This window comes from Linepithema humile, chromosome 6 (assembly GCF_040581485.1).
Source record: "Linepithema humile isolate Giens D197 chromosome 6, Lhum_UNIL_v1.0, whole genome shotgun sequence".
In the NCBI taxonomy this organism is placed as follows: domain Eukaryota; kingdom Metazoa; phylum Arthropoda; class Insecta; order Hymenoptera; family Formicidae; genus Linepithema; species Linepithema humile.
In genome coordinates, this window is record NC_090133.1 from 18,426,006 (window position 1) to 18,443,014 (window position 17,009).

Consider the following 17,009-nt stretch of genomic DNA (forward strand, 5'->3'; position numbering starts at 1 on the left):
AGTCGACATACATCATAATTTGTAAAAATAATGTCTGTCGATTCAAAATTTGATTTTTGAGATAACTCATATATTATAAAATCTAATTTGACAATAATATAATTTGTAATCTCTATCTTCGATTATAAACTAGATAATTTATGTCATCCTGAATTTCAACTGTCTTTATCTCCACCTTTGTTTCTCTTTTGCAAAGAGATCAAGTAAACTGAGTGTTTTTCATAAACACACATTCAGCTACGTCTAATACATAATACGTCTACCCAGCAACTAACCAGAAATAACTGAAAAGGAAAAAAAGAACGTTCTATCGGAGCATAACGAGCGGTTTCATCCGACTTCAAAAATAAACTGCCTCATAGCGTAAAAAATTATCTCTGACCCATAAAAGACGTCAGCTTCATTTTCCTTGATGCTTAAAACGGATGAAATTGCGTCACAGTATATGACGCTACACAACCGACGCGGGTAGCCGATGCACGGTGACATCATTTACGACCAGTGATCTCATCGAGGGTCGTGTGACGCCATCAAGTCCTATTCCACTCGATCGACCAGGTGTTACACGCTACAGTGCGGTTTAGCCGTGTAAAGAAAACGCCTGTGCGCCGACTCGATGACGTCACTAAATTCTATTGCGTCTCATCGAAGAGCACGCTCGATAATCCGGTTTTTCTGACGTTTTACACCCATTTCGCAATGCTGCCAAGTTGGGATTTTTCTCCAGTTTAGAATGTCTTTTGTTCTTATTAGATATGTTTTTTTTTTAGGAAAGAATAAAGTTCATAAATTTTTTTGGAATGAGAAATGTAAAAATATTTTATAAATTTCACATTTACTCGTTCTGCATTCCATAATCTTCGCCGTCTCTTATAACTCGTATCAAATATTTTCGTCAACAAATTTATATATTTCTTTGAAAAATTAAATTAACGCATTATTATGAGATAATTTTATGTTAAAAATAAAAATGATTTTAGCAAAATAAATTTTTCATTTCTGCTAAAGAAGAGCCAAATTAATGCAAAATTCAGTTTCTAAAATATTTTTCAATAGATCGAAAATACTCTGTCCTAATTTGACAATTATTATCGCAAATATATATAATCGTTCTCTTCACGGAGAAAATTTTATATCAAAAATTACCATGTACGGTAGTAGCCGCGGACCATGAAGGAATTATAAAAATTTTTACTATGTTTTTCACATGTGAAACATAGTAAAAATTTTCGGTTCGCGGCTTCATGGTCCACGATTAATGCCGTACATAGTAATTTTTTATATAAAATTTTCTCCGTGTGGTAATATTATATTTTATGATGCAAATAAACAAAAAAATAATTGTGTTAATATATTTTCTAAAATTTTTCTCTGTCTTGCTGCTATGTTTTCTATAAAAAATTAGAAAACATAGCAGCAAGACAGCAAGACAAAAAGAATGACAAATTTATCTTATACTTATTATTCTTTCTATTTTTATTTACACTATTAATTATTAGTTCGACGTTATCGCGACATTAGTTATGCCAGTATTAAGATATATATTACAATGATAAATAGACTGCAAATAAAATAAATGATTACAGATTTACAATAAGTATTTTATCATAAGTATTTAATGACATACTATCCCAAAATGCAAGTTTTAAAATATAAATATGTATATGTAAATTAAAATCTTAAATAAAACGAATCATTGCATAATGAAAATTATAAATCTCTTAACAATCGAATATGTACATGTTCTAAAGTTATGATAAAGATGTGCGTCCTATGTATTCTAGAGAGACATTGTTTTCCTGATTCATACGTTGGTCACAATATATTCGAATAAAAGTACAGCAGAATAATGCCGACTTCTGGCAAGGTTAAGACTTCTATAAACAGAGTTCCAACAGTTCTAGAGTGTCTTTCGTGGAATACAGATGAGTATAATACTAGCATACGCGATTCACATTTCTTAATACCGTTTCTTAATAATTAATTATCTTAATTAATTAATTTTTTATGTGCTATTATTTCACGTTTAAATACTGTATGTAAATGTAATTAAATTAATGTAATTATCGAAAATGAGTCAAGCTAAGAAGCGTACTAGTTTGCAAAAAAGAAGTGCACTGTCATTCGCTGATGCGGACGGCACGCTCGACATTGATCACGTTTTACAAACCGACGTCTTGAAAGATGTCGAAAAATTTGAAGAAACTATCGCTGGTCAGGTACAAAATGTATTGAACGAATTTCGTGATAAGCTAGCTCAAACACCAGCAAATCCGAGCAAAAAAAAACAAAAAACAGGTAAGACAATTTTAATGCATTTTTATAGAATTTTAATCTAAAGCTTCATTGTAAAAATATTCTTATATTTGTAATATTTGTTAGACAACTTATTCCATCAATTGATATCGCAAATTCATCTACGAAAGGAGAAAATAAGATTCCCTACAATCGCAATAATAATTTGAATCTTAAGATAATAAATATATCTTTACAGATAAAACCACTGCCGAAAAAATTCCGAAGCAACCTACAAAAAAACTTGCTGCAAAATCTGTGACAAAAAATTCAACAAAAAATTTACCAGGAACTTCATCAGCCTCGTCAACTTCATCAATTTCGACGAATAAACAAGATAATATATCTAAAACTAAGAAAGAAAAAGAAAAAGACGTATCGATAAAGCAAAACATTCCTAAAACAACGAAAAATCTTACTCTACAATCCCAACATGATACCGATAATACGAAGGAAACAGCTAAGAAATCTTCAAAACCCAAAGACAAAGACAATACCGTTAAGAAATCGTTAAGAACGAAACCGTTAAGAACAAAAAAAAAAGAAAACGTGCAAAATATAGAAAATATAAGTTGTTCAACAAATATAACCAATAAAGTATCAATAAATACACATAAAAAAGAATCTTCTAAAGAGCCGGCGACAAAAAAAGAATTAAGCAAGAAAAATATGAAACAAATGACAGAAGACAATACCGTTAATAAATCAGTCGGAACAATAACAGAAGAAAATATGCAAAGTGTAACAAATATAAATTGTTTAACAAATGTAACCAATAAAGTATCAACGAGCACACATAAAGAAAGATCTCCTAAAGAGACGGCGAAAAAAAAAGAATTAAACAAGAAAAATATGAAACTAATGATGGAAGACAATACCGTGAATAAATCAGTCGAAACAATAAAAAAAGAAAATATGCAAAATGTAACCAATAAAGTATTAACGAGCACACCTAAAAAAAGATCTGCAGAGTCGGCAAAAGAAAAAGAATTAAGCAAGAAAAATATGAAACTAATGACAGAAGCCGATACCGTTAACAAATCAGTTGGAACAATAAAAAAAGAAAACATACAAAATGTAACAAATATCAGTTGTTTAACAACTGTTACCAATAAAGCATCAACGAGCACATCTAAAGAAATATCTCCTGAAGAGACGGTTGAATTTGAATCAGAAAATGTCAAAGAGAGCAGTAAAATACTGGAGAAACATGAATATTACAAAAAATATGGTAAAATATTTTAAAAATTTAAATAAAACATATTATATTCCTCAATTTCTATATTTATTATACTTATTATGTAATTATTTATTATATTTTGCGGGTTATATTATTAAATTTATATATTTTAAATAAATTAAAATAAACATTATTTTTTTTAGATAACACAAAAGTGATCGATACAGATGAAATGAATTTGACCTTACAGGAAATAGAAAAATATTTCAACAGCAATGAAGATCTCGATGAATCAATAAACAAAACAGAATTTACCAATAAATTAAGGGGCAAGTGATAAGCATATAAAGAATAATAATTTTATAGAGAATAATTTAAGCTTATTTTCTACTTGAGAAATATGTTATTTAAATTAAGGTCGCGATGGAATATAATAGCTTGTAGGCAAAACACGTTTTGAAAAATTCAGTTTCTTAATAATCATGATTTTATCTCTTTTAAACAAAATAAAGGTCTGTGATAAGCTAAAAAAGAATATTGCGATTAAATATTAATAATAGAAAAATAAAAAAATGTCTAAGAGTTTTTATTTTTCATAGAATTTGTTTTAAATTTGTTTAAATGCATTTTAAACAACGAACCTTCTAACATAACTTACATATATTTTGCTTACTTATATAAAGCTCATTTACATTGATTAACATTTATGATTACTTTGTAGAGTGGAATATAAACGTGGAGAAAATCACACGAATTAAAGAAAGTTTGCGGTTAGAAAAAGAACAGACCGATGAAAAAAAACAGTGTAAGAGGAGCAAACAGATAGCAAAAGCTCTTAAAGAACTTAGTCAGCATATGGCAGCCGTCATGAAGAAGATACACGCAGTCAACATAAAATCTGGTAAAATATTTTTATGATTATAGTCTCGATCAAATTTTTCTATGTAAATGTGATGAATATATTCTGTATAATGTGTGTGAATGTTGTTCCATATTTTATTCTGATTAACATAAAACATGCTTTTTCATCAAAGCGTTTTCAATATCAAAGAATCTTCTCTTTGCCTTTCATTTATGTGGCAAAATTCATCTTATTGCAACGTCAAGTGTAAGACAATTAATTCGCGTCGTGACAGTTTATATAGAATTCTATCGTCATCTGACAGTTTGATAAATTCGTACACGATAGTCATGCAGTCCTAAATTTTACATTTCCGGAACTGAAATTGTTCACCAATTTTTCTTTCTTTCTCTCTCTCTGTTTCAGAAGACAATGAATCGGATTTTAGCGACAACTTATCATGTACCTCATCGTGCACATCAGACTCATCATACTCATCAACTTCTACTTCATCAACTTCTACTACTTTATCGACTTCAACTTCAACTTCTACGACTTCAATTAGTATCTCCTTTTCTGATTCCGACGATGACTATTCCGATCAATCTAGAAACTTTCGTTATTTTTGTTCTGTATACACGGAAGAAGACTTGGAACAGTATAATTCATGTACAGATTCCTGCTGCTAATTCAGATTCAGAAAAAAGAACAAAAATACGAACATTAGAAAGGATTAAAATGGGTTAAATTCTGACAAAACTTAAATTAATGATATAGTTTACATGAAAGCATACAAAATTAAAATCGCACAAAAAAATTAACTTTTTATAAAATTAACTTTTACTTGATTATTCTTTATATTATTTCTATGTTTTTTAATCTCTATTTTTATTTTTTGTTTATTCAATTTTAATTTTATTATATATTTGCATTTTAATAATAAATATATGTTATAATTATCTATTGCGTTCAAAAATTTTATTTATTTAAGAAAAATAAATTTAAAAATCTTATAAAGTATCCCATATTTTAAGATAGATTTAATAGTCCTTAACGATCATCAACTTTCTTGAATTTCTCAAAGTTTCTAATAACTATTTCCCAAAGTTTCTAATAACTATTATTCTAGTATTCTATAATAACTAATAAATCAAATTGCATAAAATCCACCCAATATTTTATACTTTTTTTTTCTTTATGAAATAAAAACAGAATGCTGTACAAATTATCTCTCATAGTTTTTAATATATTATTTTCTTTTTAAAAAAATGCAGTTTGTATGCAATCAAACGTATTCCAGTTCTACAATCAATCCTCAAAATTTGGCAAAAAAATGTTCTTTTCTAATTGTAATTTAATCCTATTCTAATAGTAATTTTAACATTTTTAACGCACATTGTTTAATCATTAAATTTATCAGATTGTTTTATTGTATGTAGAGCATGTATACAGATTTGTGGCCATTCCTACGTAAATACGATTCGAACGACCCTCGAACGAGAGCGACGAACGCACGTTCGACGCATTCAATCGGATGCATTAAAATCATGCGTACATCGTGACTCTTAAATTAGGTATCGTCGTCTCTCTACCCCTCCTAGTTACGATTCGCGGCGTTTCGGCACCTGCTCCACGTACTACCGTTTTTTTTTTTCTTTTTTTTTTTTTTTTTCTTAACGTTCTAAGTGAAAACAGAGAAGACTAAAAATAGGTGGTTTGACGCACGTTGCCGGTGTTAAGGTAAGTAAGCAACATGAACCGTATGTGTTTGCTCTTTTCCCTCGGACGATAGTCTTCCTCAATGCCGATGCGCCGTTTGTTGTTACCGTAAATATGATGATATTGCTACTGCGCAATTAAGGAAACATATCAAGACAAATTCTTCTTTGTCTTGATTGATCAAAGTCTCATGCAATCTAAAATCTAGCGAGTAGTCTAATACGAATGTTGAAATAGTACCTGTTAAACGAAGTTAATATTAAATCAACTTTTCAAGCGAATAGAAGCTGGGAACGTCGTTGTAAAATCTCACAAAATTTAGAAGACAAAATAATAGTACAAGAGAATTAATCTGAAAATCGCCAAATTCAACGCCAAAAAATACATAATACATTTGGCAAAATATTTAGAAGCAAAGAAATGGCTACTTTGTATCAAATAACAACTTTGGCGTACTTTTTTTGCGTATACGCAATTAATATAAGTAATTAATTAATTAATTAATGTATAAATAATTCGTATTTAATAATTGAAATTTTTTTTAACTATTGATTACTGAATTATACATATATATATAAGAAAAGATGAGTCGGATAGTCTGTCAGATAATTAATAATTTTGTTATAAATTGAACAATTTATACATATATTTATAACTTAGATACAATTTCTAACTTGGATGAGCTCATTTTGGCTCATTGTCAGCCTATAAAACGAAATTTTCTTATTGTTTATTCAACGCGTTTCTAATAAAGATTCATTATTTAAATGAAACCCGGTTGATGTTTTCAGAAACGATTTTTCTCTTCTCTTTCTGAAAACTCACGAATCATTCTGGCAAGAATTGTTCCAACAGCTCGGAAATCATTCTTCTACTATTTCCCTATCACTCGCGTGATGCCCAGATTATTCAGAATCATGCTCGCACGAGCTCATTGTTATTAAAATTTTGTATTTAAATTTAATAAAAATAGCAATGCATGTATTATTAGATGTATTATCAGATATGTTTACGATTATAATATACCTACGAAATGTGTAGATTGCCCATTTCGACTAAAACATGATTTTTTAAATGACGTTACGTTAAATTTACGACGTAAATTAATTTCAAATTCAGCATAAAAAGTATAACGCGTGAAGAAGACGCGATAGATGTTGAGGGTGGAACTTAGCATCCGCGCGCCGCTGTTTGCAGCTCTCCAATATAGCTGTTTCGTCAACCGTGTTCCACGAAACCGTCAACTCGATAATTATGTACTCTCAATTCCGTCGCCCAAGCTTCGCAAAAGCACTCGCTCTTGTCTCTCTTCTTGCGCGTCCCTTTTTACTCACACGTTGCGTCATTATTGTATGTGTACAATCAAGTCGTGCTCATTGCACGGGCTTACATGTGGGCGAGTTCGGCACGTGTATATATTGACTTGGCGTGGGTGAGACCCCACGATTGGAAACATATATCAACGAAAGTAAATCCTCTTCGACGAATCCGTCCTCATCCTCTTCTTCTTCTTCTCTTCGCTCTGTTTTTTTTTTCTCTTATTGCCACTTCGTTGTCGCAATTCGCTCCTCAATCAATACTTCGCACTCCGTTTAAGAGCTCCTTGAGAAGCTATCCCTATACTATAATGATAGTATCCCGTATACTTTCGTTTACTCAACCACAAAATACACTTTTACCGAGAATAATCTAACTTAAATATAGCCAGACATACGAAGTTAGATAAATTATTTTAACACCTTTTCCTGCAAGCTTCCAAGTATCGTTGGATAACAAAGTTTACACTCGCGGAAGAGAACGATCGTGGAAGAAGGTTTTCGCGAATGATAAATTTCTCAAAGTTCAGTGGCTGCTTGGCAAACGCACCAGATGTGCTGTACCTGCAGTCACGTCAGCGCAGCGTCTCGCAAAATAGACAATAGCTGCGCCTGTGAAATTAAAGTCTAATTGCAAACAGATACAGCTGCAAAGTAAAACGCACTGTAAAACTCGACTCACATTTCCACCTTCATTTACCGTTTACTGATAAAAGTCATCACACGATGATTGCCACACGGCCATTGGCCTCGGGATTTCCACATCCATTAATCAATCCTGCCCCGCGAAACTTTCGCGCCCCGTTACGTATATATGTACATACAAATGTATACGTTCGACGACGACAATATGTTTCCGTCTATCCTAGATTCTTTCCGTTTCTCGAAATTCGCCAACGTCAAGGCTTTTCACATAATTTGCGGATCGAGCGAGGGCGAGTCGGTCCCCGATGATTACACAATAACTTGTACTTTACTTCCATTGCGCGACCCCCGTGTTTCTCCTATTTATATCTTTAATATCCGGCTGTAGTATACACAACCGAACATCTCTCTCTCTCTCTCTCTCTCTCTCTCTCTCTCTCTCTCTCTCTCTCTCTCTCTCTCTCTCCCTCTCTATGAACTCTGTATACTTGACATACATTTTAAAAATACTTTCAGGTGTAAATTCGGGTTCGCGACGAACGCGTAATCCGCATTATTTAACAGCGTCCGTGGTAAATTTAAGAAAACAGTATTGCGTAGAACAAATATAAACGAGAAATTCATAGCACACTCGGGATATTTCGATATGTATTTCTAGATCATTTTCATCACAGATGTGCACCGTAATAATAAAAAATCTTACAGTGCGTGCAAGAATATAATTGTAACAATAAATTATAAAAATAAAGACACAATTGGGTTGCCTTCTTTCTTATTTGACATGATATTCGTGGAAACTGGAATATTAAACTGGCGGTGGAAAGTCAATAAATTCACTTTAAGTCGATCTGTGTCAATAATCCATTCGCGCAGATACAAAAATATACTTCGTGGATTCGAGCAGTACTGAAATGGTTTTATGTTGTAAAATTTCCAGCCAGACTGGCGATAAAGAACGATTTGAAAGAATAAAAATTGCATATTGTTTTCTTTCGTTTTCATAAATCGGTAGAAAATATTTTAAACTGATCTCAACTTCTGCGACTCCGGTTGTCTCCCTATTGCTCGCAATTTTTACGCTCTCAAATAATTATCCAATCCTTGCTCCTAAATCGAGAATGCATCATCGAATGCGTACTCAACTACAAATAATTAACAGGGATGACTTAAATAAAGTTGGAAAAAAAATCCGATTCATTCAATTTGCGCCAATCACTAATATTTATCATATTTTTTTACGATCATGACGGCAAAATGATCAAACTGGAAAGCATCTGCTTTGTATCTAAACGTGATTATGGCAACGCATAGACTAAGAATAATCTCTATGCATCGCATAACCGATCAATGGCGGCACGTGGAAAAAAAAAAAAATTCTGCGGTGAATCCCGCGTTCCGGTCAACTCTTTCCCTATTCATCGAAGTGTCTGCCGTTGACACACGCGACTCGTCGATTCGCATAATGTGTTCGTTAAAAAAAGCCACCGTGCGACGCGGCGTTACGCTTGTCCTACCCTATAGTCGCCGTCGTCACCCTTTTACAATCTACGTCTGCGCGCCTCCCGGCCGGGTCTATAAAAGCGACGCGGAACGTCACGACGCTCCAGACGTTGAGATACGCGCACCACGGAAAATGTGACCGAGCATTGCCGTCGTATCGATACCTCCGAGTCTCTATTTCTGTGCTTCGTCTCTCCAAGTGACACCTGCTCTGAAAGCGAAATTGTCAGCGGAACACGGTTGACATCATTTTCCTAAGACGCGCGCTGACTTCATTCGGCGTTCGTGATATTTGTGACCAGCTGACACACGCGTGTGTCAAAACGTGTCGCGACGATGAAGATGTAGAAGGGGACGCGCTAACCGAGATTTAATTAAGCAAGAGAATAATTGACACGCGTATCTATCGGCATATACATTGACCGCAGTGTGCCAGTGTGGAGTGACGTGTCTGTCCATCGTCAAACGGATTTCGCTGTCGTGGTATGTATCTGTCATATTATCACTTTCCTGTCTTGCATAAATTTCATTTGTACATTATCTCACTCAGTGACAATACTTTAATTCTCATCACTGAAAATCTAACTGTAAATCTTCTTAAACATTTGACATTGTCCTATAATCCTATGTTTAAAAATTTATTAAAATTAATTTTCATAAAAAAATTATTTTTAGAAAAATATTTCGTCTAAGCCTTTATTTCTTATTTTGCTATTAATTATAATTTTCTATATCACAACATTTTAAGAGACTTCATAATACCTACTGAGAATTAAAGAAGCGTATATATTATGAAAACAAAACAAATTTAATTATCTGTTAACGTTATATTATACTAAATAGTTCCGAAATTTTATAGCATTAAATTAAAGTAATGTTAAGGTGATAACAAGTGAAAAAATCGAAATAAATTATCAATAAAATATAATAAATTGCCATAACTGATGCTGCAGCATACTTCTACAAGATATAACGTGTTAACGACTTAACACGTTAAAAGATCTCCGCGACACTTGTGACGCGTTTAATCGCTCCTTGTCAATCTTTATATACGCGTGTCTGCTAAACTGTCTCATTAAACGCACGACACGCATGCACGCACGCTAAAGTATAACGCCACTAACTTCTCGCGTGTATGAAAATAGAGTACCCAGTAAACATAAATGCTAAATATACCTATGTCTCTGAAGCTTGTCAGAATTAACCGGTGCGAGCCGGTAGTAATGTGAAAAAATAACCGTGACACAAAACAATAAACAGAAAATAGGGAAACGAATGCTATCCGTCGTCTGTGGAAATTAAAATTATTATGATACAAAAGTTTAAATACTGACATTTATACAAGAGCACAATATTAGCGCGAATCAAGCTTGTCGCGCGGCCCGTTTTTAATGATGAATTATTAAAACACGTAAAATAAAATATACGAAATTAACGCCACCCATGAAACCCATTCGCACCGTATTGCATGCGTTTCATCGGATGACATTTACGCTGTCTCGAATTTCCAGAAATTTATGACGATCCGACAGATAGACGTTTATCGTCGAAATGTTTATTCTCGTGTAACTTAGACATCTATCAATAATCTATATATTGCAGCTAAAGAACAAATAAACTATTTTAATAATAAATATAATTCAATTCTTGAGTCATTTCAAATCCTATTTTAAAATTAATAAGCCTAAATATATTAGGCATAACACAAAATCGCTATTTTTTATGTATTTAATTCGCTATCAATCAAAAGCATTATTACAATTCAACATTTATAATTTTAGAAGACAGATTGGTTTCAATAAATTATCATGTAATGCATCATACAATAGATTTTAATGGATTGAGTAGCGAGTAAGTATATGTAAAATTTCGCAAGTACTAATTCTTTTAAAAACTCCTTTAAAGCCGCAAGAAAAATATGCTCACTGGCAATAATTAGTAATTTATTATGTATTTTCAATCAATCTTTGTCTTTATCTAATTGCCAAAGTTTTCAATTTGATATCCTTAAAATGAAAAGAATAAAATTTTTAAATGTTTTAGGCAAATTTTTGCCCGAATTAAAAGAAAATTATCTATCTGTTATATTTATCTTCTCTAGCTTCTTTTTTCCTTCGCGTTTGTTCTTGCAATGAGTTTAATTGGTTCTTAAATAAATTCGTGCATTTTAATAATTCTTGCTACGGAGGAAACTTCTACTGAGAAAAATGGAATATTGTTAATTATTATTAAAAAATCCACTATTGAGGAAATTGGGATAATAAATCGAAGAAAATACTACGTTGTGAGCAAAATTCTCACGCGAGTCCGGTGGAAAGTTTCGGCGCCGACCAGGCTCCGTCAACCGTAAGCGGTCCTTGCTATTGATCTAGTGAGGGTCTAAATGTCCTGGGTTCACCCGGCCACCCTTCGGCTCGGCTCTCTTCGTTGCACCGCGAGAGTGCAGCCCTCTGCAACGAGAACGGCAGAGAAATCGCAAAGTAATGCGCGCCTTAAAGAAAGTAAGAATCGCTATCTCTGGTGGCGATGCTCCAAAAATCTCTCTTACTCCGCACTCTATTCGACCAAATTATCGATTCACGAGATGCATGATCGTAAATTTGAGCTAAAACATAACACTCGATCGCGTTTATGCAGGAGAACAGATGCAGCGCGGGCACTATGACGCACGTGCGGGATCACGCGGCGCAAAGAGAGAGGACTGGAAGAAAAACGCCGAATATACAAGGATTATCGCTGAATAGATCAATGTCTGCTTAATGTTTCCGTTATGCAACAGTTTCCGATAAATTTCATATGTCAATTCTTGGGAAAGTACACAATTTCTATTGTACATACAATACGGGGTTTTCCGTGCTTGTTTTTACCTACAAATTCTTCGAATCAATGTATAATTTTTCTTATCAAAACTTTATGCCTCGGATTTTAGAAATTGTCTATATACATCTTTGCAACCAACTTGTAAATTAAAATTAATATTTTGTTAAAATAAATTGTATTTCTGTAATTGTAAATACATAATAAAAAAAATAAAATTTATCATCTACTTTACTAAAATTCCACAATAATCCCCAAATTTTCGATATTTTTCTTTATTTCTCGGAAGAGCTAAAGAAGTTTTTAGAAAAAAATAAATGTTATTTTAAACTGATTGTATGTTATAGAGACAATTTTTTTTTCTAATACATCTACGTCGTGCAAGCTATAGCATCAAGTTGCACGTGTTCGCGATATATCATACTCCAGAACAGCGATTGATCTACGCGTTGCTATTTATGAACTGGGACGCGCGTATTGCATGTTCGGGGGAAAAGTGTGAATATTATCTTTTTGCGGAAGGAAGCGTGGGAATACTCCTGAATACGACCGTACGTTCGTCACGTTGACGAGATCGTAGGCGGTTATATGTGTTTGATTCATTGTCCCTATGAAACACAAACGATATTTCTTTGCGACAGCGTTATCCGAGTATGAAATCAACGTTGACGTATTTCCGACAGATGAAATTCTAATTTCCGCACTCGACGTGTAGGAGGAGACGGTTTGTGCATAACGAAAATAGCAAATACTAACAAGTCAGCTTCTGTTATGGCTGTGGCGAATAAAAATTATAATAAATACAAATATTAAAGAATATAATTAAATAAAAATATTTGAATATAAATTTAATTAAAAATAAAATGTTAATTGAAAATATCTAAATTCTTTTTGCATTTCTTGCAATCTTTACGAAATTCAAACATTATTCACTACGTTTGCTTGCATCATCACATTTTACATGCCTGAAAAAAAATGGACATATCTAAATAATTTTGTATTTTATTTTTATTTCAGATGAAGCTACACGAGAAGAAAGAGTCAGGCATCCACAAAGTGCAAGAGGTGCCTCTCGAAGAGCTGGACCTATCGAAGGAGTACAATGTGGAGAAGACCCTAGGCGAAGGTAGTTTCGCAAAAGTCTTACTAGCGACGCACAGAGCGACGCAAACGAGAGTGGTTCTCAAAGCAGTCCACCAGGAACTCACATCGGAAAAGGACTTTTTCCGAGAGTTCCATTATTCATATCATTTGAGCCCGCATCCTAATATACTCTGCTCATACGCCGTCGCGTTCAAAGCGGAAAAATGTTTCGTCTTTGCGCAGGAGTATGCGCCGTACGGCGATCTCGCCGGCAACGTGAAGGCCGGCGGATTAAGCGAAGACGCGTGTAAGAGGATCGCCGGCCAACTCGCCTCAGCCCTCGATTTCATTCATTCGAAACAACTAGCCCATCGCGATATCAAGCTGGAGAATGTACTAGTGTTCGCTCACGACATGAGCAAAGTGAAGCTATGCGACTTCGGTTGCACGAGACGCGAGGGCACTCTAGTGAACAAGATCCGCTGCACGTGGGTGCCGTTTCAACCACCCGAGATTCACGAGATCATCAAGAATGAGAGATACGCGTGCAAGAGGAGCTCGGACTGCTGGCAGTTCGGCATCGTCCTGTTCGTCTGCCTGACCGGCAATCCGCCGTGGCAGAGCGCTGACCCGATTCGAGACCTGGACTACTCGGCCTTCCAGCGCTGGCTTAAGCGACGCACTACCAAGATTCCGCCTACTTTCCGAAGATTCACCCCCCGATTGCTGCGATACTTCAGACGAGCGTTTGAGCACAAGCCGGAGAAGAGACCGCACGTCACCGAGATCAACAAGTACTTGAAGGACTCGTGGTGTATCAGCAAGATTAGCCATAGTGCGACGTCAACGTCGGTTGACGTGAGCGAGAGCCTCGCCAGGCGAGGCGACAGTCTGCTTTATCTCGACACCATCCTGGATGACCGACACAATGTGGACGAGAACAAGAACAAGCTAAGGAAGCTGCTCAACAGCTACGGCCTGGAGACCACAGTGGACCAGAAGGTCGTTACCAAGAGAATATGGGAATGGGTAATGCAGTGCGACTCTAACATCGACATGGAGCCCGGCCTGATCAGTGGCTTCAGTACAGAGGACATGTGAGAGATGGTGAGAACCTGCAGCGAGCCGTGCCTTCGGATTGTTCACGAAGAACCGAACAAGTTCCGCATAGGCAGCTTTCACATGTCGAACTCTTACAGATGTGCCAAATAACCAGGACCTACATAGCCGAGAGATACTTCCCGAATAATTCGTTCGGAATATTCTCTGAAAAGAAAGAGAAAAATACAAAACACAGCTCTGTTCCAGAGTGCTGCACACGAGCGGACCAATTATCGATGAACTTCCTTAATTAGTAAGAACGGAAATTGGAAGAATTCGAAAGACAATGATACTTGTAGTGATCGGTATAAAGAATTCCCGATAATTAATAATCCCTAAAAGAGAAAGCAACATAAATGAGCAAAAGATATCTAAAAGAGACACTTTAATCTCTCAAGCGATCTCTCGACATCGTTTAAGTGTCTTTTGAATTTTTATGTTGTCTCGGGATCTCGAAAGATAAGTTGCCCCTTGCGGTTAAGTGTATGTAAATGTGATATATACGTGTCTAAGTAGAGAAAAAGAATTCGCTCTTCGACCGAAAGAAGAGCGATGACAAGCTGGTATGGTTAGCTTGGTGTACTAACTGTAGAGACAATAATGCCAGTGCATATGATTTTTGCGTTAGTCAGTTGTCCTGGTAAACCGATGGTCTTAGTGTTGCCTTATGCGCGACTAGGCGCAAGGTTAGACAGCCACTTTAGAGATATTTTATATATCATTCGACTCGATAGTAGTCGTTTCTGTTCACACTATAGCGGTATAATCTCTCGATCTTTAAGCAAGAGATAACAACGCAAGAAGACTGTATAATCCAGGGATTCCCAGTTTGGAGATCGCGTCTCCAAGTGTAGCGTAGGTTTTCGGAAACAATCCATTCTTATTCAATGAACTTCGACAAACTAAACAAACTGGAAAGTTTCAATTTTCCGTTATGTAAACTGAAAAATATATACAATTCATTCTACCTTTCAAACTAAGTGAAATTTTGGTGTAAGAAAAAATGCCGAGAGAGTTTGACGTATAATATAATGTGCGAGATGGATGGTTACCGAAAGTATCGTTAATGATAAGCTGTAAATCATACAGATGTAAATACATTTATATACACATTCGTGTTCTAGACATGTACATATATATATATTATATATATACGTGTGTACGTATGTAGGCAGATATAGTACACATATATATTCTTGTAGCAGTTTATGATGTAGTGCGTAGAAATTCCGTTTGTACGATTAGTTACGCCACTTTGTAACGGTAATACAGGCAAAACGTAATGCGCGTTACGATTCCAACAGTTGTAATAGTTTTTCGCAAACGATCCTGCGTTAAAATGCTCACGGATAACGACACATAAAACACGCATTCCGCAACAAATTGGTTGCAGAATTTATCATTTGCATCTAGCGATTGGTATCTTGATTCACGCGAATTAATGCATACATAATCAGAGAGTCTCATAACAATTTCAACTACAATTATCGCGATAACATAATTTCAGTATAATTTTACCGAGTTTAATCTTTAATACTATAGAGATACATGAGAAAATGTATCTCGTATAAATTATTGCATTTTTAATACGAATAAATGCAGAGATCATTTTTGCGTGTTTACAGAAATCCAAATCCGTGAATCACAAAAACTGCATCAATTTCTATTCTTAATTGTACGTAATTATACGCTGAATCAATTCATATTTCGCGAACGAGATACTGCACGAATATCCTTGGCGCAAATGCAAAATTATAAGACTGAACTCCAAAAAAATACTGGCGGTAGAAAAAAGACATTGATTTATTTTTATCGGCTCGCGTATGTAATTTTCCGTTCAGATCATTGACGAGAGTATATGGAATTCGGGTATATTAAGTTCAGCAAACTAACCCGCCCTGAGACTCCACAAATTGATCATTATCCTGACTGCAGGATCGGCGCGAAGAACAAGTTGTCGAAATCGCGGACGCGTATTTCTATATTTGTACGTTAAACATGGGAGCATGTACTATTATAAAATCTCTTCGACAAACGGACAATCGTTACTATCTCTCACTGTCGTTCCTCTATACTGTCCGAATTTATTGTATATAATTGATTAAACAAATGGAGGAACCTTTGCGAGGAAGCCGGCGTACGTGGCCTCCGCTAAGCAATGTTTTGTATATATATTGAAATAAATCTTGAAATTGTATAAAATTGAAGCAACGAGTTATAATTTTCCCACAACTCTTATTTCAAATCCATGATGCAATTACTCCAGAATTAAAATAATTATTTATTTAGTTAACACATTAATTCATTATCAATATAAGTAACAGTAATCACTCCAAAATATACTCTTGTTTAACAAACAAACAAATTTTTTAATCTAATTTTACTACTGAATATTTGCTACAGAAAACAACCTTAACTGTGCATAAATTCTTGTCTATTATATCTCAATTAGCATTTAACGACAGTACAAATCGAATCCTACATCAGCCGATTAATTAGAGCGTGTCGCACA

General features: G+C 34.6%; 2 protein-coding genes across 2 annotated transcripts; both read left to right on the plus strand.

The window, feature by feature from the left end:
- Nucleotides 1-1,883: 1,883 nt before the first annotated feature.
- LOC105674728 (uncharacterized protein DDB_G0286299-like) lies at nt 1,884-5,276 on the plus strand. The gene is made up of 5 exons (XM_012371231.2): nt 1,884-2,298; nt 2,495-3,526; nt 3,679-3,804; nt 4,197-4,376; nt 4,743-5,276. Exons 1-5 carry the CDS (start codon nt 2,073-2,075, stop codon nt 5,003-5,005), a joined length of 1,827 nt encoding a protein of 608 aa, XP_012226654.1. The 5' UTR covers nt 1,884-2,072; the 3' UTR covers nt 5,006-5,276.
- Nucleotides 5,277-9,562: 4,286 nt separating this feature from the next.
- Nucleotides 9,563-16,704, plus strand: meng (meng-po). The gene is made up of 2 exons (XM_012371339.2): nt 9,563-9,979; nt 13,331-16,704. Exon 2 carries the CDS (start codon nt 13,331-13,333, stop codon nt 14,495-14,497), a length of 1,167 nt encoding a protein of 388 aa, XP_012226762.1. The 5' UTR covers nt 9,563-9,979; the 3' UTR covers nt 14,498-16,704.
- The last annotated feature ends 305 nt before the right edge of the window (nt 16,705-17,009 follow it).